Source organism: Gekko japonicus, unplaced genomic scaffold (assembly GCF_001447785.1).
Source record: "Gekko japonicus isolate JY-2015 unplaced genomic scaffold, Gekko_japonicus_V1.1 scaffold3148, whole genome shotgun sequence".
NCBI classification, from domain to species: domain Eukaryota; kingdom Metazoa; phylum Chordata; class Lepidosauria; order Squamata; family Gekkonidae; genus Gekko; species Gekko japonicus.
Window position 1 is genome coordinate 47,490 of NW_015174933.1, and position 15,390 is coordinate 62,879.

Genomic DNA, 15,390 nt, shown 5'->3' on the forward strand with positions numbered 1-15,390 from the left:
AATGGACTGTGCAAACATGCTTAAGGGACTGTATTGCTTGGTGACCTAATGTGATGCCAGTTGAGAATGCACACCTTGCTACTATTTCTGTTATTTCCGTATCTGGATTGTCAAGTAAAAACAGAACCTTAAAACCGTTAGGAATCTCTGGGAATTGAGCTAATATAGGGTACAAAAGATCCTGGCATGGCACCAAATAAAAGGGACATTGAAGGAGAACATGGGGGACTCTTGAACAGTATAGTCAAGATTGCAACAGCACAGATATTTTGATGCAATAATTCAGAGCATGGGGTGTCAGTTAAATAAACAAAATATTGCAAGAGTGCTAATGTTTCAAGCATGTTTTAAAGTTAAAACTTAACTTTTTAAGCGAGAGCCTGCAGCTCGTTGGAGGGGCGAGAAGGCAATGGGGGGGGCTTCTGAGGAGAGTGAGGCCGCGGCTAAGGCTGGGCTCCTTCTGCCCTTCCCTCCTTCTCCCCCCACCCCCAGGCAAAGAGTCCTAGCTCGCCTCTGGTAGTCTGTGTGTCTGGAAAGTGCTGTCAAGGCGCTGCTGAATTAGGGTGACCTCAGCAAGGGGCTTTCAAGGCAAATGAGAAGTAGAGATGCTGTCCATTGCTTTCCTCTGCAGGGTTGTCCTTGGTGGTCTCCCATCCAAGTACCAACCTACTTAGCTTCTGAGATCTGATAAGATCTGGCCATACCATGTCACCTTCCCTCCCCTGACTTTTAGTAGGAGAGAGTATTCATGTCGTCAGAGTGGTTCTGCACTAATTACAGCAATTTTAGCATATACGTGCCAAACTGCATGTTATGATTTGTAATGTGTAGTGTCTGGGTTCCCCAACCCAACTTTGACTCAGAGCATCACATGTTAGTTGCGAGGGAGTTTGTTTCCAAAATGCCCAGGACCCTGATTCGGATTGGGACCATAGTGCAGGTGGACAAGGGGCTTCAGCTTTTCCTCCTGTGCTTGCTAGGGATGACCCAGCCGACCCAGCTTAGCGCAGCTTGGGAGAGAAGGGGGGGAGGGAAGGTGACGGTGGCAGCGAGTGTGATGCTCCCTGGGAAGCCGCTTCTGCTTCTTCTTTCCCTTCGGCGGGTGAGGGACAGTCGCACCATGGCAAAACAAGGGCGGTTGCACTCATGGCCACCCTCTCTGCAACTCCTCCTGCAACAGGCCAGAAGTTTCTGCAGGATCCGCCCCCGCCTGCCCTGGTGCCCAAGGTGCGCTTCCCATGCCCAGCCTGGCATGCAGCTGCTGTTGGCAGGAGCCTTGTTGATGCGACTCGGCTGCCTTCCTGCCCCCGAACCCAGCCCTGGGCCCGGCCGCCATCTTCTTGTGCACTCACCCCACGGCAGTGGCAGCTCTGGCCGAGGAAGAGGTGCCTGTGTGGGCACCGGGCTGCGCGGAGGGTTGGCTGGCTCTATGCTCCCCTCCACTCGTGCTCCGAGTCCAGCAGCTCCTCAGGTCTAAGGAGGGGGGGAGGCAGGGGAAAGGCATGCTGGGAAATGTAGTTTGCGAGGGGTGCCGCTGCCGGGCCGAGCAAAGTCGGCTAAAAGCTGCCGGCTCAAGCACTTGCTGGGGGTGCCAGTGTCTTCGGTGGGGCAGCAGGCCAAGGGCCAACAGAACTGAGGGGGGGAATGGGGCGGGGTGGCAGACCAGCACGGTGCTATTCTACCTTGGCGCCATAAGGCAACTGCCTTACCTCGCCTCTGTGAACGTGCTGGCCCTGCTTCCAGTGGAGTACTGAGTCAGGTTCAAGGTTTTGACCTTTAAGGCCTTGAGGAGTCTGGGACCTGTGTATCTTCAGGACCACCTCCTCTGGTATGTTCCCAAGAGAGCGTTATGCTCCACTAAGAATAATCTACTGGTGAACCCTGGCCCCAAAGATATCCGGCTGTCCTCGACCAGAGCCAAGGCTTTTTTGGCCCTGGCTCCAATCTGGTGGACCTCTCTATCAAATACCACCAGGGCCCTTTGGGACTTAATTCAGCATGGTCCGGAGTAGGTCTAAGACTAAATTAGTGATGCCTTCTGAAGATTATTTTAATAATATAGGAATGAGTGAATTATTAATTTTGTTAATGTTATGTTGATAACTTTTTGTTGTATATCGCCCAGAGCTCTGTGCACTCAGGGATTGGGCAATTCATACATTTGAAGTATAAATAAATAAATAAATACATTTCTTCTGAGCCTGCATCCCATGACATTCCCAAAGATCACTCACCCTCTGGAGCAGATCGGGGAGGAGACTCAAGGGGGTGGGAAGAGGCAAAGTCTGCTTAGTTCTTTCCATCCAACAATTACTTGGATCTAAACCTTTCTTGAGGCATCAGTAGTCTTTATTTTTAATTTACAAACCACTGGCAACAGGATAATTTTAAAAGTACAAAAGGACTCAGTAAGGTTTTATGCTTGAAAATATATGATCAAATGCAACTGATTATGTTCAGAATAGATATCAACTTACCATAGAGGTTTTTCCCTATGTTCCGGAATACCTTACAGTCCTATGAAAATTCTTCAGAAATAGGGCATTATTTCTTGGTTGATCTCAGTTACTGAAACCCTAAATCTGTTTTGCATTGAGCTTTAGCGTCCTAACTCTCCTAGTAGTTATTCTGCTCTCTTTGTAACTACTTCCATTTTTATTAATGTGCTTAGTACCATGTTTGTGTCCAATATCAGCAAGCTCCAGCTTCAACTGTACCCTGCTGGATCTCTGATTTCAGTTGGTACTTTAATAACTGCCTTTTTGTGTCCAGGGCTAACCACCAGCAGGTCCTTGACTATTTATGCTAGCCACTGTCTGGGAATTGCTACCCATTTCAGCAAAACAGTTCCTACTTCTTCAAGGATCTACTACCCTCAATGTGACATGTATCACTCTTCCATTGACTAATATATATAGCTGTCTCTAGTGCTCTAAATGCTCTCTAAACAAATATATGCTATAGTGAAAACATTCATATGTATTTGAACATGTGTGTTTAAGTTAATTCAATCTTGATATAAATGGTGGCACAGTAAAATTGTTAAATTAGTTGATACAACTTTTTCAGATTAATGATAAATGAAAATATTTCTTTTACTTAACAGAAATTGCTCAGGTTATTGCCTCATATACTGCGACAGGTCCTGAGCAGCTTACACTTGCCCCTGGTCAGTTGATTCTTATCAGAAAGAAGAATCCTGGTGGATGGTGGGAAGGAGAGCTTCAAGTTAGTCACTCTGTTGTTTTTCTCTCACTTGTGTACAAGGCAAAAGTTTTTTACGGCTGGGATACAATACAAAGCTAATAATTTTAATTAAACATCTGAAGGTAAAGGTCTTATACCTTAATTGGAGATGTAACATTTCTAGGAATTTTGAAGCCAAGGAGGAAGTTAAATGAATTTGTTTCAGAGGGATATGTGTATTTTTTTTCTTTGTGTTTTTAGAAAAACTGAAATATGTTATTTATTTGTTTATTTACTTGTTTATTTTGGCTTATATTTCGCCCTCCCAACGAACGGGCTCAGAGCGGATGACAGCAGGAGTTAAAACATTTCACAATAGGGATTAAAACATCTTCCACAATAAATAGTTAAAACAAATGTAAGCAAAGCTTTAAACAAGACAGATGGCACAGCAGTTTGAAATGATACCCACATAAACTGGAGCTGCTAGGCCATAGACCATACTCAATACTTTTTAAATCAAAGCTGAACATAGTTTACTGTTTTAAAAACACAAAGGGCATCATTTCGTAATGTAGTTAATGTATAATTTGTACTTCTTTAAATTTAACAAAAAGAATTAAATAGTTGTGATTATGCCCAATAGTACAAAGAGTGTGGGTGCACTGCAAACTGCTGTATCCTGTGCTACCTTAACACATGTATCTTTGTATTTCTGCCTCTGAGGTAGAAAAAAATAAAAGTTGAAAACACAAATTTATAGTAAGCAAAAAGAATTGGATAATTTTGACAGAAAATGTCTCATACAATCACAATAAGACAAGCAGAATATTTGGATATCAAGTTAAACAAAATTCCACTCTTCAGTGGTTTATTGTCATCATGCACTATAACATGTTGTAGAAAACAGTAGCAATTAAACAGTAAACATAGTCTTGAAAATATGTACAAAAGTATCATTTTCTAATGCAGTATATTTTATGTAGAATATACTAAACATTTTGATAGAATAAAATCTCGTCTTAAGAAAGATTTCTCTTATTTCAAAAGAGAAAATATTTCATAGAAATATTGCTGGAATTTTTTTGCTGGAAAAATTAGGGGGAAGTCCTGGGGGTGTCTTTTCTGACTTTTTCTGGGTCTTCACATCTCTACCTCTAATTCATAGATGGTATTTCAAGTTAGACACATTTTTTTTTTAAATTGTCAGCATTTTCTTTGGCTAATATTTCTGGCACTTGATTGAGAAACAATGTATCCTAATGCTTTAGTTGTTAACCTGTTTGGCTAATATATTGTACCACAGAATATGGGCAGAAGAAAGAGAAAGTGCTGGTAGCTTTCTCACAGTTGAAGAGAGAGGTTTCCTGTCATTGTGCTGTTAAGACTGTGAAAAAATCCTACATGCATACACTTTATGTTATACCTGCATTTAATCATATTTGTTTGTGCGCAATTAACTGCACTAAAGTGTAGAGAAAACAGAAATATCTATAAAAATACTGCTTATAACCCAGCCTAAAATAAACCAGACCCACAAGCAGTGTTCCCTCTAAGCTGAGTTAGTGTGAGCTAGCACACAGTTTTTTAGCCTCCGGCTCTCCCATTTTTGTCTTAGCTCAGGAAGGAGGGCTCCAGAGCAAACTAATTCATGCAGTAGGCAAATCGCTGGCTCACAACTTTAATGCCGGTAGCTCACCAAGTAGGATTTTTGCTCACCAGACTCCACAGCTTAGAGGGAACATTGCCCACAAGATGGTGTAGGTTTAAGAATTAAATGTGTAGTCAGAGGTAGATGAAGTCTAGAAACAGGACAATAATAGAAAGTGAATTCACTTCTGGGTCTTTGTAATGGATGGTCAGTGTTAAAGACCACAAGTACTATATATGCTTGTCCCATGATGTGCCAGGGTATTGGAGCCATAGTTTTCTTGATTGTTTGTGCAATGCAATAAGGGAAATAACTGAATTCATGGGACTTAATCATGTCCTATACAGTAAGAAATGCAATTATATTTACAGAAATAAATAATGGGGAAAGGGGTGCTTTTTGGAGAAACAGGTTTTGGGAAACTACTGAAAAATACTGATATATTCTTATGGAGTCTCTGGACTCTCAAAAAGCCAAGAATAGTTCATTATCAGTGCCATCTGAAACAAAATTAGACCCTTTGAAACCCAGTGGCTTTAGTAACCTTAGAATGATATAACTTTTCTTAGGATGGCACAGTATGTTTGCTAAATAATCTGTTCATTTGTTTACAGTTCATATATGCATTTAGCCTGTTATACTTCTGGTTGTCTGCACAGAGTAATGTTCACAGAATTCTAAAGTAGTTTTTTCTCATTAGGCCCGTGGGAAAAAAAGGCAGATAGGTTGGTTTCCTGCTAATTATGTGAAACTCTTGAGCCCTGGTACTAGTAAAACAACACCAACCGAGCCACCTAAATCAACAGCATTACCTTCAGGTAAGTTAACAGCAATATTTAATCATATATTCTACCCATGTTTTAGGTAAACTCTTTCTTTTCAGGCAAACCTTTTACATGGATTTGTCTGCTGTATGTGGCTATGCCACAAACCACTGTTTGTTGCAGAAGATTCTAGGGCATCTTCCAGAGAGCACAGATGAGTTCACCTGGGGCACTAGCCAGGCCTTTCATCATCCGAAGAGACTAGAGAGTGGACCTTAAAACACACCCCACACCTTGGATAATATTGATAGTGGGAAACAAGTTGCCATTCAGGAAGCTTGTTCACAATAACCGTATTAATGTTCTCAGTGAAGAACCTTTAGTAAGCTTCTGAGGAAAACTGTTCAAATAGATTATGGAGATGAAATAGTGCCTTGTGCCCACAGGGCTTTCAAAAATATTTGCTTCTTTAAATGCAGATTCAGGTGTGTTTTTTCCTTTCAGTCACACTATTTTTTTCATTTTTAACTTTCCTTGCAGAGAGCTATAGTCCAGTAATTTAGCATTACATTTTTATTCTGGCTTTTGACAAATAAGACTTGGCGGCTAAAAATATTATCAATTCAAAAAGAGTCCATATAGAGGACAATATACATTCTTACCAGTGTGCATCGTATTTCACTAACCCAGCTTGAAGAATGAAATGGATGTCAGTCTCCAAACGGAAGCTGTGCTTAATATTGCCCATAAACATTTGGTTTAGCACAGTCAGTTAAAATTCTTCAACAGTATTAATTACTGTGATTGAATCAAGATGATTCTCTCTCTTCAATTAGAATGATAATTTATGCCATAGTATCAGTTTATATGTTACTGGAATTTTGCTTCAAATGAATTATATATCCACTTATTTAACTTTCTATTGATGCCCTGCTGAAGTATTTTCATAATGCATTATGGAGTCATAATTAGAGATGGGCACAGACTGGGGAAGCGGAGGTTCATGGAGGTTCGTGGGGGTCTCATGAACCATGAACCTCCACAAAACTTCCCAGTTCATCACAAAGTTAGGTTAGTGACAAGGTCGTGCTCACTCAAGATGGGTTTATAGAACCTCGTTCCTTTGGAGTATCATGCTATATGAGCAAAGACATTTCAGTGCTTTACATGGATATATATCCTGTTCTTGACAGCATCAGGCTGCATATATCCCAGTACTTTATGATGTGCTACACAATTTGTATTTTAATCCCCTTCAAATAATGTCATGGTTTAGTCTAGCATTAATTGTTTGCCCTGGAATTAATATACTGGAGTATTTTTACTTTTCATTGTGTGTGAGATTGTTGCCTGTTCAGTGTTCTTGTTTAGAGATGTAATATTTTTGTTTACATCAATGCTTATGTGATGTTCACATATTGTCCCTCTTTATTGTATGGTTTTAATTACCAAATTTTCCCATCTTTTCTGAGATCACAAAACCCAGTAGTTAAGTTGCCATTATTTGTGGCATTCAACACAACAGTAATGAGTATGGTTTAAGACTGATACAATCATGAGGTGATTTAATACAGCTCAAAACACTGTTCATTAACAGGAAACAGGGGAGGGCGGGGTATAAATCTTAATAAATAAATAAATAAGAATAAAATTTAATGAGCATTTGCAAATGTCTTACCAAAAAGTAACTCTTCTTTCTTAGCTATGTTAGTTATAACTTTATTTTGACTGAAATGGGTAGAACAGAGAGTTGCCTTGCTAGTCTATTTGTTAGTCTGGCATATGTCCCCTATGGTGTGAGACGGATGTAAACAACATAATTTAGGGTATCTCTTAACAGAAGAATAGTGCAGCACACAAATTTGTAATGCAAAAAGACTCTCTCAAATTCAGTTAAGACACAAATTACTTATTTGCCTGGCAGTACTCATTTCTTCCTTCAGGCTGGCAGAGGAACAATCAAATTGAAGGAAAATCTCACTCCCATCTTCAAAATCCCTAGGAAAGGTACCGATTTCAAAGATGTGTATAAAAAATACATGCAGGTCAAGATACAGGGGAAGTTTCTCTTCCCTGTGCCATTGCAACATTGCCATTGCAACACCCTGTGCCATTGCAACTTCCCTGTGCACATTGCAACACAGTTTGGTGTAGTGGTTAAGTGTGCGGACTCTAATCTGGGAGACCCCACTCCTCCACTTGCACCTGCTGATGTGACCTTGGGTCAGTCACAAGCTCTGGCACAGCTGTCCTTGAAAAAGAGCAGTTTGTGTCAGAGTTCTCTCAGCCCCACCCACCTCACAGGGTGTCTGTTGTGGGGAGGGGAAGGGAGAGGAGTTTGTAAGCCGCTCTGAGACTCCAAGTGAAGGGTGGGGTATAAATCCAATCTCTTCTTCTTCTTCTTCTTCTTAACAATTTTTTTAAAAATTATTATTATTTCTTCAAATTTATATTCTGCTCTCCTCACAAGCGGGCTCAGGGCAGATTACAACAGCAATTCAAAATAACAATTAAAACAATCTCTCCTTATATATAATTGAGTAAGAACATTCTATATGAACATTCTAAAATGCCCGCCTTTAGTGTTAGGCCGGAAGAACTGCCACTCAGAAGACGCTGGCTGGGTTGACTGGCTGTTTTGTGCAGTCCCGCCCAGCGTTTCAAGGTCTTTTGCATATGGAAGCTGATTGGACTTCACTGCATTCCACACCTCAAACTCACCCCCCTCCCCGCAAGGCAGTTGGAATGTCAGTTGCATATGGAACCTTCATGGTCTTTTGCATATGGAAGCTGATTGGACTTCACTCCATTCCACACCTCATACTCCCCCCCCCAAGGCAGTTGGAATGTCTGGTGGTGTGTAGGTCCCAGGATCATGTTTTAAAAGCTGCCTGGGGGATTATGGACCATTCACACACTTTCAACCTTAACATACCTCATAGGGGGAGAGGAGAATGATGACAGCTGCTTTCCCTAGGCAGAGGCTGGGGGGAAAGTAAACTTGAAGACAGACAGGCAGATAAAGGTTAGGCTGATGGTTGCCTGGAAAGGACATAGGAAAGGTTGGAAACTTCCAGGATAGTTTACGAATGAAGCCTGCTGAGGGTGGGGTCTGAGGAGGAAGAGGAGGAAGAGAAAGAGGAGGACCTCAGACAGATACAATGCCATACTCCCCACCCTCCAAACAAGCTGTTGCCAGCCTCCAGGTGACAGCTGGAGAGCTCTAAAAGCTCTGGTGCTAATTCAAAGTGCTGCAATTTGTCGACAGAGTAGTGTTTTGGCAAATCTTTAGGAATTGTTTGGTGCATTTACGATGAGGCACCCACCCAGAGCCTCTGGCATTTTCTCACTCTGCTGGCATCAAAACCAATTTAAGGCAAAATAAGAGGCTACTGAGAGGGGAGGAGATAAAGTTGCCAGCTTTAGGTATGGAAAATCCTGGAGATTTGAGGAGTGGAGGCCGGAGAGGGGGACATCAGACAGGTTACAGTGCCATAGACTCCACCCTCCAACCCAGCTATTTGCTCCTGGGGAACTATTGTTGCCAATCTTGGCCCAGCACCCATCAAACCATTCTCTTCAACCCCCTGCTGTGCAGCACACTTTCCCCTAGGGTTGCCAATCTCCAGGTGGGACCTGGAGATCTCCCACTGCTACAATTGATCTCCAGATGACAGAGATCAGTTTCCCCTGGAGAAAATGGCTGCTTTGGAGGGTAGACCCTATGACATTATACCTGCTGAGTCCTTCCGCCCCCGCCCCCCCCATGCTGCCCTCTACAGAATCCACCCCCCAACACTCCAGGTATTTCCCTCCTTATAGCTGGCAACCCTACTTTCCCCTCAGTGCCTGATGGTAGGCAACTTAGTTTGGTCCAGTCACCTACTTTGGCCTTTGGGAGAAAACACATTGGGGCCATATATATAACTCCCGATGGGAAATTCCTGGAGATTTGAGGGATGGAGCCTGAAGAGGGTGAGGTTTGAGGAGGGGTGGGACCTCAGACAGGTACAATGCCATAGACTCCACCCTCCAAACCACTCAGTCCCTCATGGGGATCCATTGTTGCCAATCTCCAGGTGAGGGCTGGAGACCACTCAAAATTACAATTGCTCTGCAGAAGGGAGGGCGGAAGTCAGCTGAAGTCAAAGGGGCAGATAATGGTAGGTTGATGGTTAGCTGGGAAGGAGATGGGGTTGCCAACTCCAGGCTGGCAAATTCCTGGGGATTTGAGGGGTGGAGCCTGGAGAGGGTGGGGTTTGCGGAGGAGTGGGACATCAAACAGGTAGAATGCCATAGAATCCACCCTCCAAACCAGCCATTTCGTCCTGGGTAACAATTGTTGCCAATTTCCAGGTGAGGGCTACAGATCACTCAAAATTACAACTGCTCTTCAGGGACCAGAGATCAGTTCCTCTGGAGAAAACAGTGGACTCTGCCATTATACCCTGCTGAGGTCACCACAGCAAAATGACACTGTTTGCCCAAAGCCAGAGCACTCCCCCAGAGCCTCTTTCTAGATCTCGTTGTATTTATTTCTACAACGGGCTTTACTGCTAGTGTAAGAAATAAATAATTAAAACAGTTAAAGAATATGAGTTGAGAACAGATGACACTGTAACGTACAAATACAATGTTCTCAGAACTGGATCAGTTGGGCTTCATAAGTCAGACTATAAGGTCTTCTCAGATGGGCCATATCGGATGGAAAGCATCAGCAAGTTTCAGCAAGGAAGGCCAATAGATGGAATAAATACTGGCCAAGTACTGATTTAGTTGTCTGGCTTAACCCAGTCCCCATGTCTCAGCTGGATTTTCTTGTTGCTTTAAAAGAATGGTTAAAGTACCCTACATTCATTCAGCTTAAACATTTTCCTTTTCCTCCAGCTTAAACAACCATTACTCTGCTCCTCCCTCCCCGTTAGCCCTGTACACAGCTGGCTTCTGATCCAGACATGCAGTACTAGTCCTCTTTGAGCTTGGTCCTACAGAGGAAATTGCATATTTGAATGAAACACTGTAAGTGTGCTTGCATAGTGGGGTTTACTGCTCGTGTTAAATAGGCTTGTATGAGTCCTCAGAAGGCAAAAACTTGCCAGAAAGCTAAGGATCATAATTGACCTCATGGCTTAGTATTTCGTGAGGGAGTACTACTTTGCCTAGTGCTTAAAGCACTACCCTGTCAGACCAAAATATGGGAACCAGGACAACTTAAGTCTATGGATAATTAGTTTTTGTTCAGTGGACACCTTCAGTCTCAAATGCTGTTCGTTGTCTTACAGTGTGCCAAGTAATTGGTATGTATGACTACATTGCACAGAATGATGATGAACTGGCATTCAGCAAAGGCCAGATCATTAACGTCCTTAATAAGGAAGACCCTGACTGGTGGAAAGGAGAAGTGAATGGGCAAGTGGGTCTCTTCCCATCCAACTATGTGAAACTGACAACAGATATGGACCCAAGCCAGCAATGTAAGTGACTATTTTCTCACAGTAGTTGCTTACATAGTACTTTAAGACATGCAGCATTGCTGGTATTCTGCTGTGTTTTGCAGAACTTGGAGCTTGGCCACTGCTATTGCCTAACTCTCTTTGAAGACCTTCTGTATTGCAAGCCTAAACATACGTTGGTTTTTAGTTCCATTCCCCTTGTAGCATGTTACCTTTATCATTTTTGCACCATGCTGTTTACGTGCCTGGCTCATTTTCCTAGCTTGAATTTTGCTCATTGTTTTGTTTTGCTTATGTGTTGTTTTCCTCCTTTTTCTAGGAATCATATGTTGTCCATCCCCCACTCAGGCTTGAAAGTCCTCAAAGAGACCCACTATCCCATATCACTGTCCAGAGGGATGATGGGAGATGCAGCCTTGATCATGTGACTTCCAGCATGATCATCTACTGCCTTCTGAGTAGAAGAACACACTGCAGAGCAGTTTACCTCATTTTACATTAGTTGCATGTAATCGCAATGTTTTTATTTAATATCTACAGATATAGAAGCTAAATTACAAAAAATAATTTTTTAAAAAAACACAGGATAGTGGGTCCTTTTGTGGCTTTCATAGTTATCCACCTTTTTCCCACAGGTGCTTTAGTAGTACAATTATTATTATTAAATGCCTATTCTAGCCTTTTAAAGGAAAACCTTTTGTCACTGCAATTTTTTATTGCAAAAAGACCCACTATCAAGGAATGCTGCATGTGTTGTTAGAATTGTTCCAAATGTTCATAAATCTGAGACTTGTATTTTTTATTTTTCACTTGTCCAATGTTGTTGGTGTCCTTGTCTCTTTTTCCTTTTGTACATTAGTAAAAACAAACAAACAGGATTTAGTCTGGTTTAAAGGAAATTAAAATGTGCTCAGTCACAAGTTCAGCTAAGGTATTTTGTTTCTTGTACTGTTATGTGTTGGGTGGTGTTGTAGTATATGTTTGTAATACATCATGGACAGAAGAAATTAATTTCCTTCCATGTATAAGACAGAATATCCATGTATAATACAGTTATTCCCATTATAGTATATTTTGCACACTTACTTGTAACTACATATAGTAAGCACCTTTTTGTTATGTCTCAGATTTGAGTTTTTTACGTTTTCATATAAAATTAATAGATTACAACACTCATTCATTTCTTGAGAATTAACATGACCTTTTTCAAGTTAAGTAAAGTTTTATTATCACTGTTACTTTTTAATGACTATGGAACAGCATCCCTTGAACAATTATCTTGACAAAAAGAATGTATAGAAATATCTTCCTGCAATTAATTTCCAATGTTTACATTTTTAAACTAGACTGTGGAATTTATACAAGTAATATTAAATGGAGCTTACAGTCAAACTTACGTAGATGCTCTGTAGTCTAAGCTATGTTTGTCGTTCGTACATTAGTTATAAGCTTTTAATAAAATGCCTGTTGTGGCCAGCACACAGGTAGAAAAGCCCTATGCCTCAAGCACAATATAGAAACTCTACTCATAACTTTAACATTTTCTGTTTATGTATTTCTTCTGTTCCTAAATTTATGCTGGCAATGTTGTAGAATTCTTTTATCTCCATTGATGTGGTGCAAAGAACAAGTGAAGCTCCTTATTCAATTGCACTTCAGTATTTTCATTGATATGAATGTAAAATATATAAATATATAAAACTTGCAGCTTTAACAACTGTAATACAGCCTTTACAATTAGCTACATGTATAGATAATTAAATTCTTCATATAAAATCTAGAATAAATGTCTCTGTTTTCTTGTTGGTTGAGTACGTATTGATTGTAGGAAGTCACATTATCTAAAAGAGAATACACAAATCTCAGATTTCACCTACTAAAGGTCATCTGCAACAGTGCCTTGTAAACAGCTAATAGTTGCAGTTTTTCTAACCTGCTTCCCAAACGTCAGTGTTTTCTGAATAGCCAGCTTAAAATGATTGATATGGGTTTTCTATCACATACTAGTACACTGCTGGCCTGTGATCCAGCTATTTCTCCAGCTATTTCTGTTCGCGATCATTTAGTCTAATATTTACTTGTTCTATGTCAACTGCTTTTTCTCCAGTTACATGTTCATGATTGTACAGAGCATTCTGAGATTATTGTTGTTGTTCAGTCGCACAGTCGAGTCCAACTCTTTGCGACCCCATGGACCAGATCACGCCAGGCCTTCTGGTCTTCCGCCGTCCTCTGAAGTTTGCTCAACTTCATGTTCGTTGCATCTATGACACTGTCTAACCATCTCATCCTTTGCTGCCCCCGTCTTCTTTGACCAGATTCATAGTGTTTAAAATATCATTATAAACCTATGAAAAAGTAACTCAGTAGTTAGGGAAATTCTTTCTCTTTTATTCCCTATCATTCTGTCCTACACTGGACCAAAGGGACAGTGCTACATAGAAAGCCAGTGTGGCTCAGTAGGAACATAAGAGCCTGCTAGATCAAACCAAAGGGTCATCTTCTTGTGCGTACTGTTTCACACAGTGGCCAACCAGTTGCCTTGGAGGGCCACACCAAAAGGACACAGCGGCTGAGGCCCACCCCTGCTGCTGACCCAGCACTGGTATTCAGAAGTTTGCTGCCTCTGAAGAAGGGAGCAGTGACTCATGAAAACAGTGACCACAAGCTCCCTTTATCCATGTTCTTTATCCCATGCATAATTTTATAAACCTGTCATGTCTCCCCTTATCTGTTTTTTCCCCTAGACCGTAAAGTCCCAGATTCTCCAGCCTTTCTTCATAGGAAAGGTACTCCAACCCCCTGAGAGAGCCAGTTTGCTGTAGTGGTTAAGAGTGCGGACTCTAATCTGGGAGAACTGGGTTTAATTCCCCACTCCTTCACATGCAGATGCTGGCGTGACCTTGGGTCAGTCACAAGTTCTTTCAGTCACAAGTTTCTCTCAAGAGCAGTTCTCGAAAGAGCTCTCCCAGTCCCACCTACCTCACAGGGTGTCTGTTGTGGGGAGGGGAGGGAAAAGGAGTTTGTAAGCCGCTCTGAGACTTCAAATGAAGGGCGGGATATAAATCCAATCTCTTCTCTAAGAATCTTTGTTGCCCTCTTTTGTACCAAAATTGTGGGTAGAAATTGAACTTGGATTAGTATACCTGGGTTCAAATCCTATTAAGATACAAAACATTGGGCAGCCTTGAAAAATTATATTTTGAATCTTAGTTAAGGAATATTAATGAACTTCATAGGTAGGCTGTTAATATAGAATTGTAGTAGATTTTTGTACTGTTAGTTCCATAGGAATATGAATACTCATAAAGTATATTTAACCACTAACATGCAGAAAGGGAGAAGAAGTGTAGATTGTGGTGAACTGGGATATAGCTTTGTAACCAGTGAAGCCTTTCTTAGGATATGTATGCATGGCTGGTATTCATTAGAATCAAGGTGGTTTCAATAGCTGCCCTGATACTGTGGAATGCTGTCCCTTGAACACTTGCTTGGCTTCATCACTTGGCTCCTTTGGAGATAATTGAAAATATACCTGTTCCAGAAGGCCTTTGGAAGTGGCTGTTGTCAATTAAGTTATTTTGCTACTAGTCTTGATTTTTTTATTGTCAGTTGACTGAGTTTTATTTTATTGGTTTTCATTATGTTTGCTGAAGCACCAAGGATAGATTTGTTAAAGCAGAATAGAAATACTGTAGATAAGTAAACTCGTTTTAACTAGGCATCTGAAGAGTGAAAATCTGTTTTCCATACTGAAATAATTCCTAGTGGTTTAAATGGGCCCATGTGTTTTGCTTTTAACCCAACAAGCAATGGCTTGATATTGTTAAGTGGTTGGAAACAAAAAGATATGCTTGGGAAATTACTAGACAAAAGTTTACAAAAATAGTTTGCAGAACAAAGATAGTTTGCAGAAAGTGTCCATTAATAGATGGATTTCATAGTCACTGTGTGTGGTTAAGTGCTGTCACATCATTTCCAACCTATGGCAACCGTATGCATTAATGACCTCCAAAACATCCTATCATTAACATCCTTGTTCAGGTCATGCCAACTAAGGGCCTTGGTGTTGCCCTGCAAGGCACTTAATGTGCTCTTATGGACTTTATAACCCATAAGCAATAAAATGGACTGTGCAAACATGCTTAAGGGACTGTATTGCTTGGTGACCCAATGTGATGCCAGTTGAGAATGCACACCTAAGAGAAGAAAGTATCCCTTTGCGTTGCTGTTCCAGTTCTTCAAGGTTATCTGCCCTCTTGCCTGCTGTGAGATGAAGCCGTTCCATAAGCCTGTGCAAAGCCTCAGACACCATGCCATGGCACAAGGACAAAGA

At 41.2% G+C, this 15,390-nt stretch overlaps 1 protein-coding gene across 1 annotated transcript in view; it reads left to right on the plus strand.

Moving 5' to 3' along the window:
• LOC107122068 (intersectin-1) overlaps positions 1-15,390 on the plus strand; it is a 67,874-nt gene that overhangs the window by 26,062 nt on the left and 26,422 nt on the right. Inside the window, exons 8-10 of the mRNA XM_015425094.1 lie at positions 3,107-3,228; positions 5,538-5,655; positions 10,884-11,075. Of these exons, the coding sequence (XP_015280580.1) occupies positions 3,107-3,228; positions 5,538-5,655; positions 10,884-11,075 (432 nt within the window). The remainder of the gene's footprint in view (positions 1-3,106; positions 3,229-5,537; positions 5,656-10,883; positions 11,076-15,390) is intronic.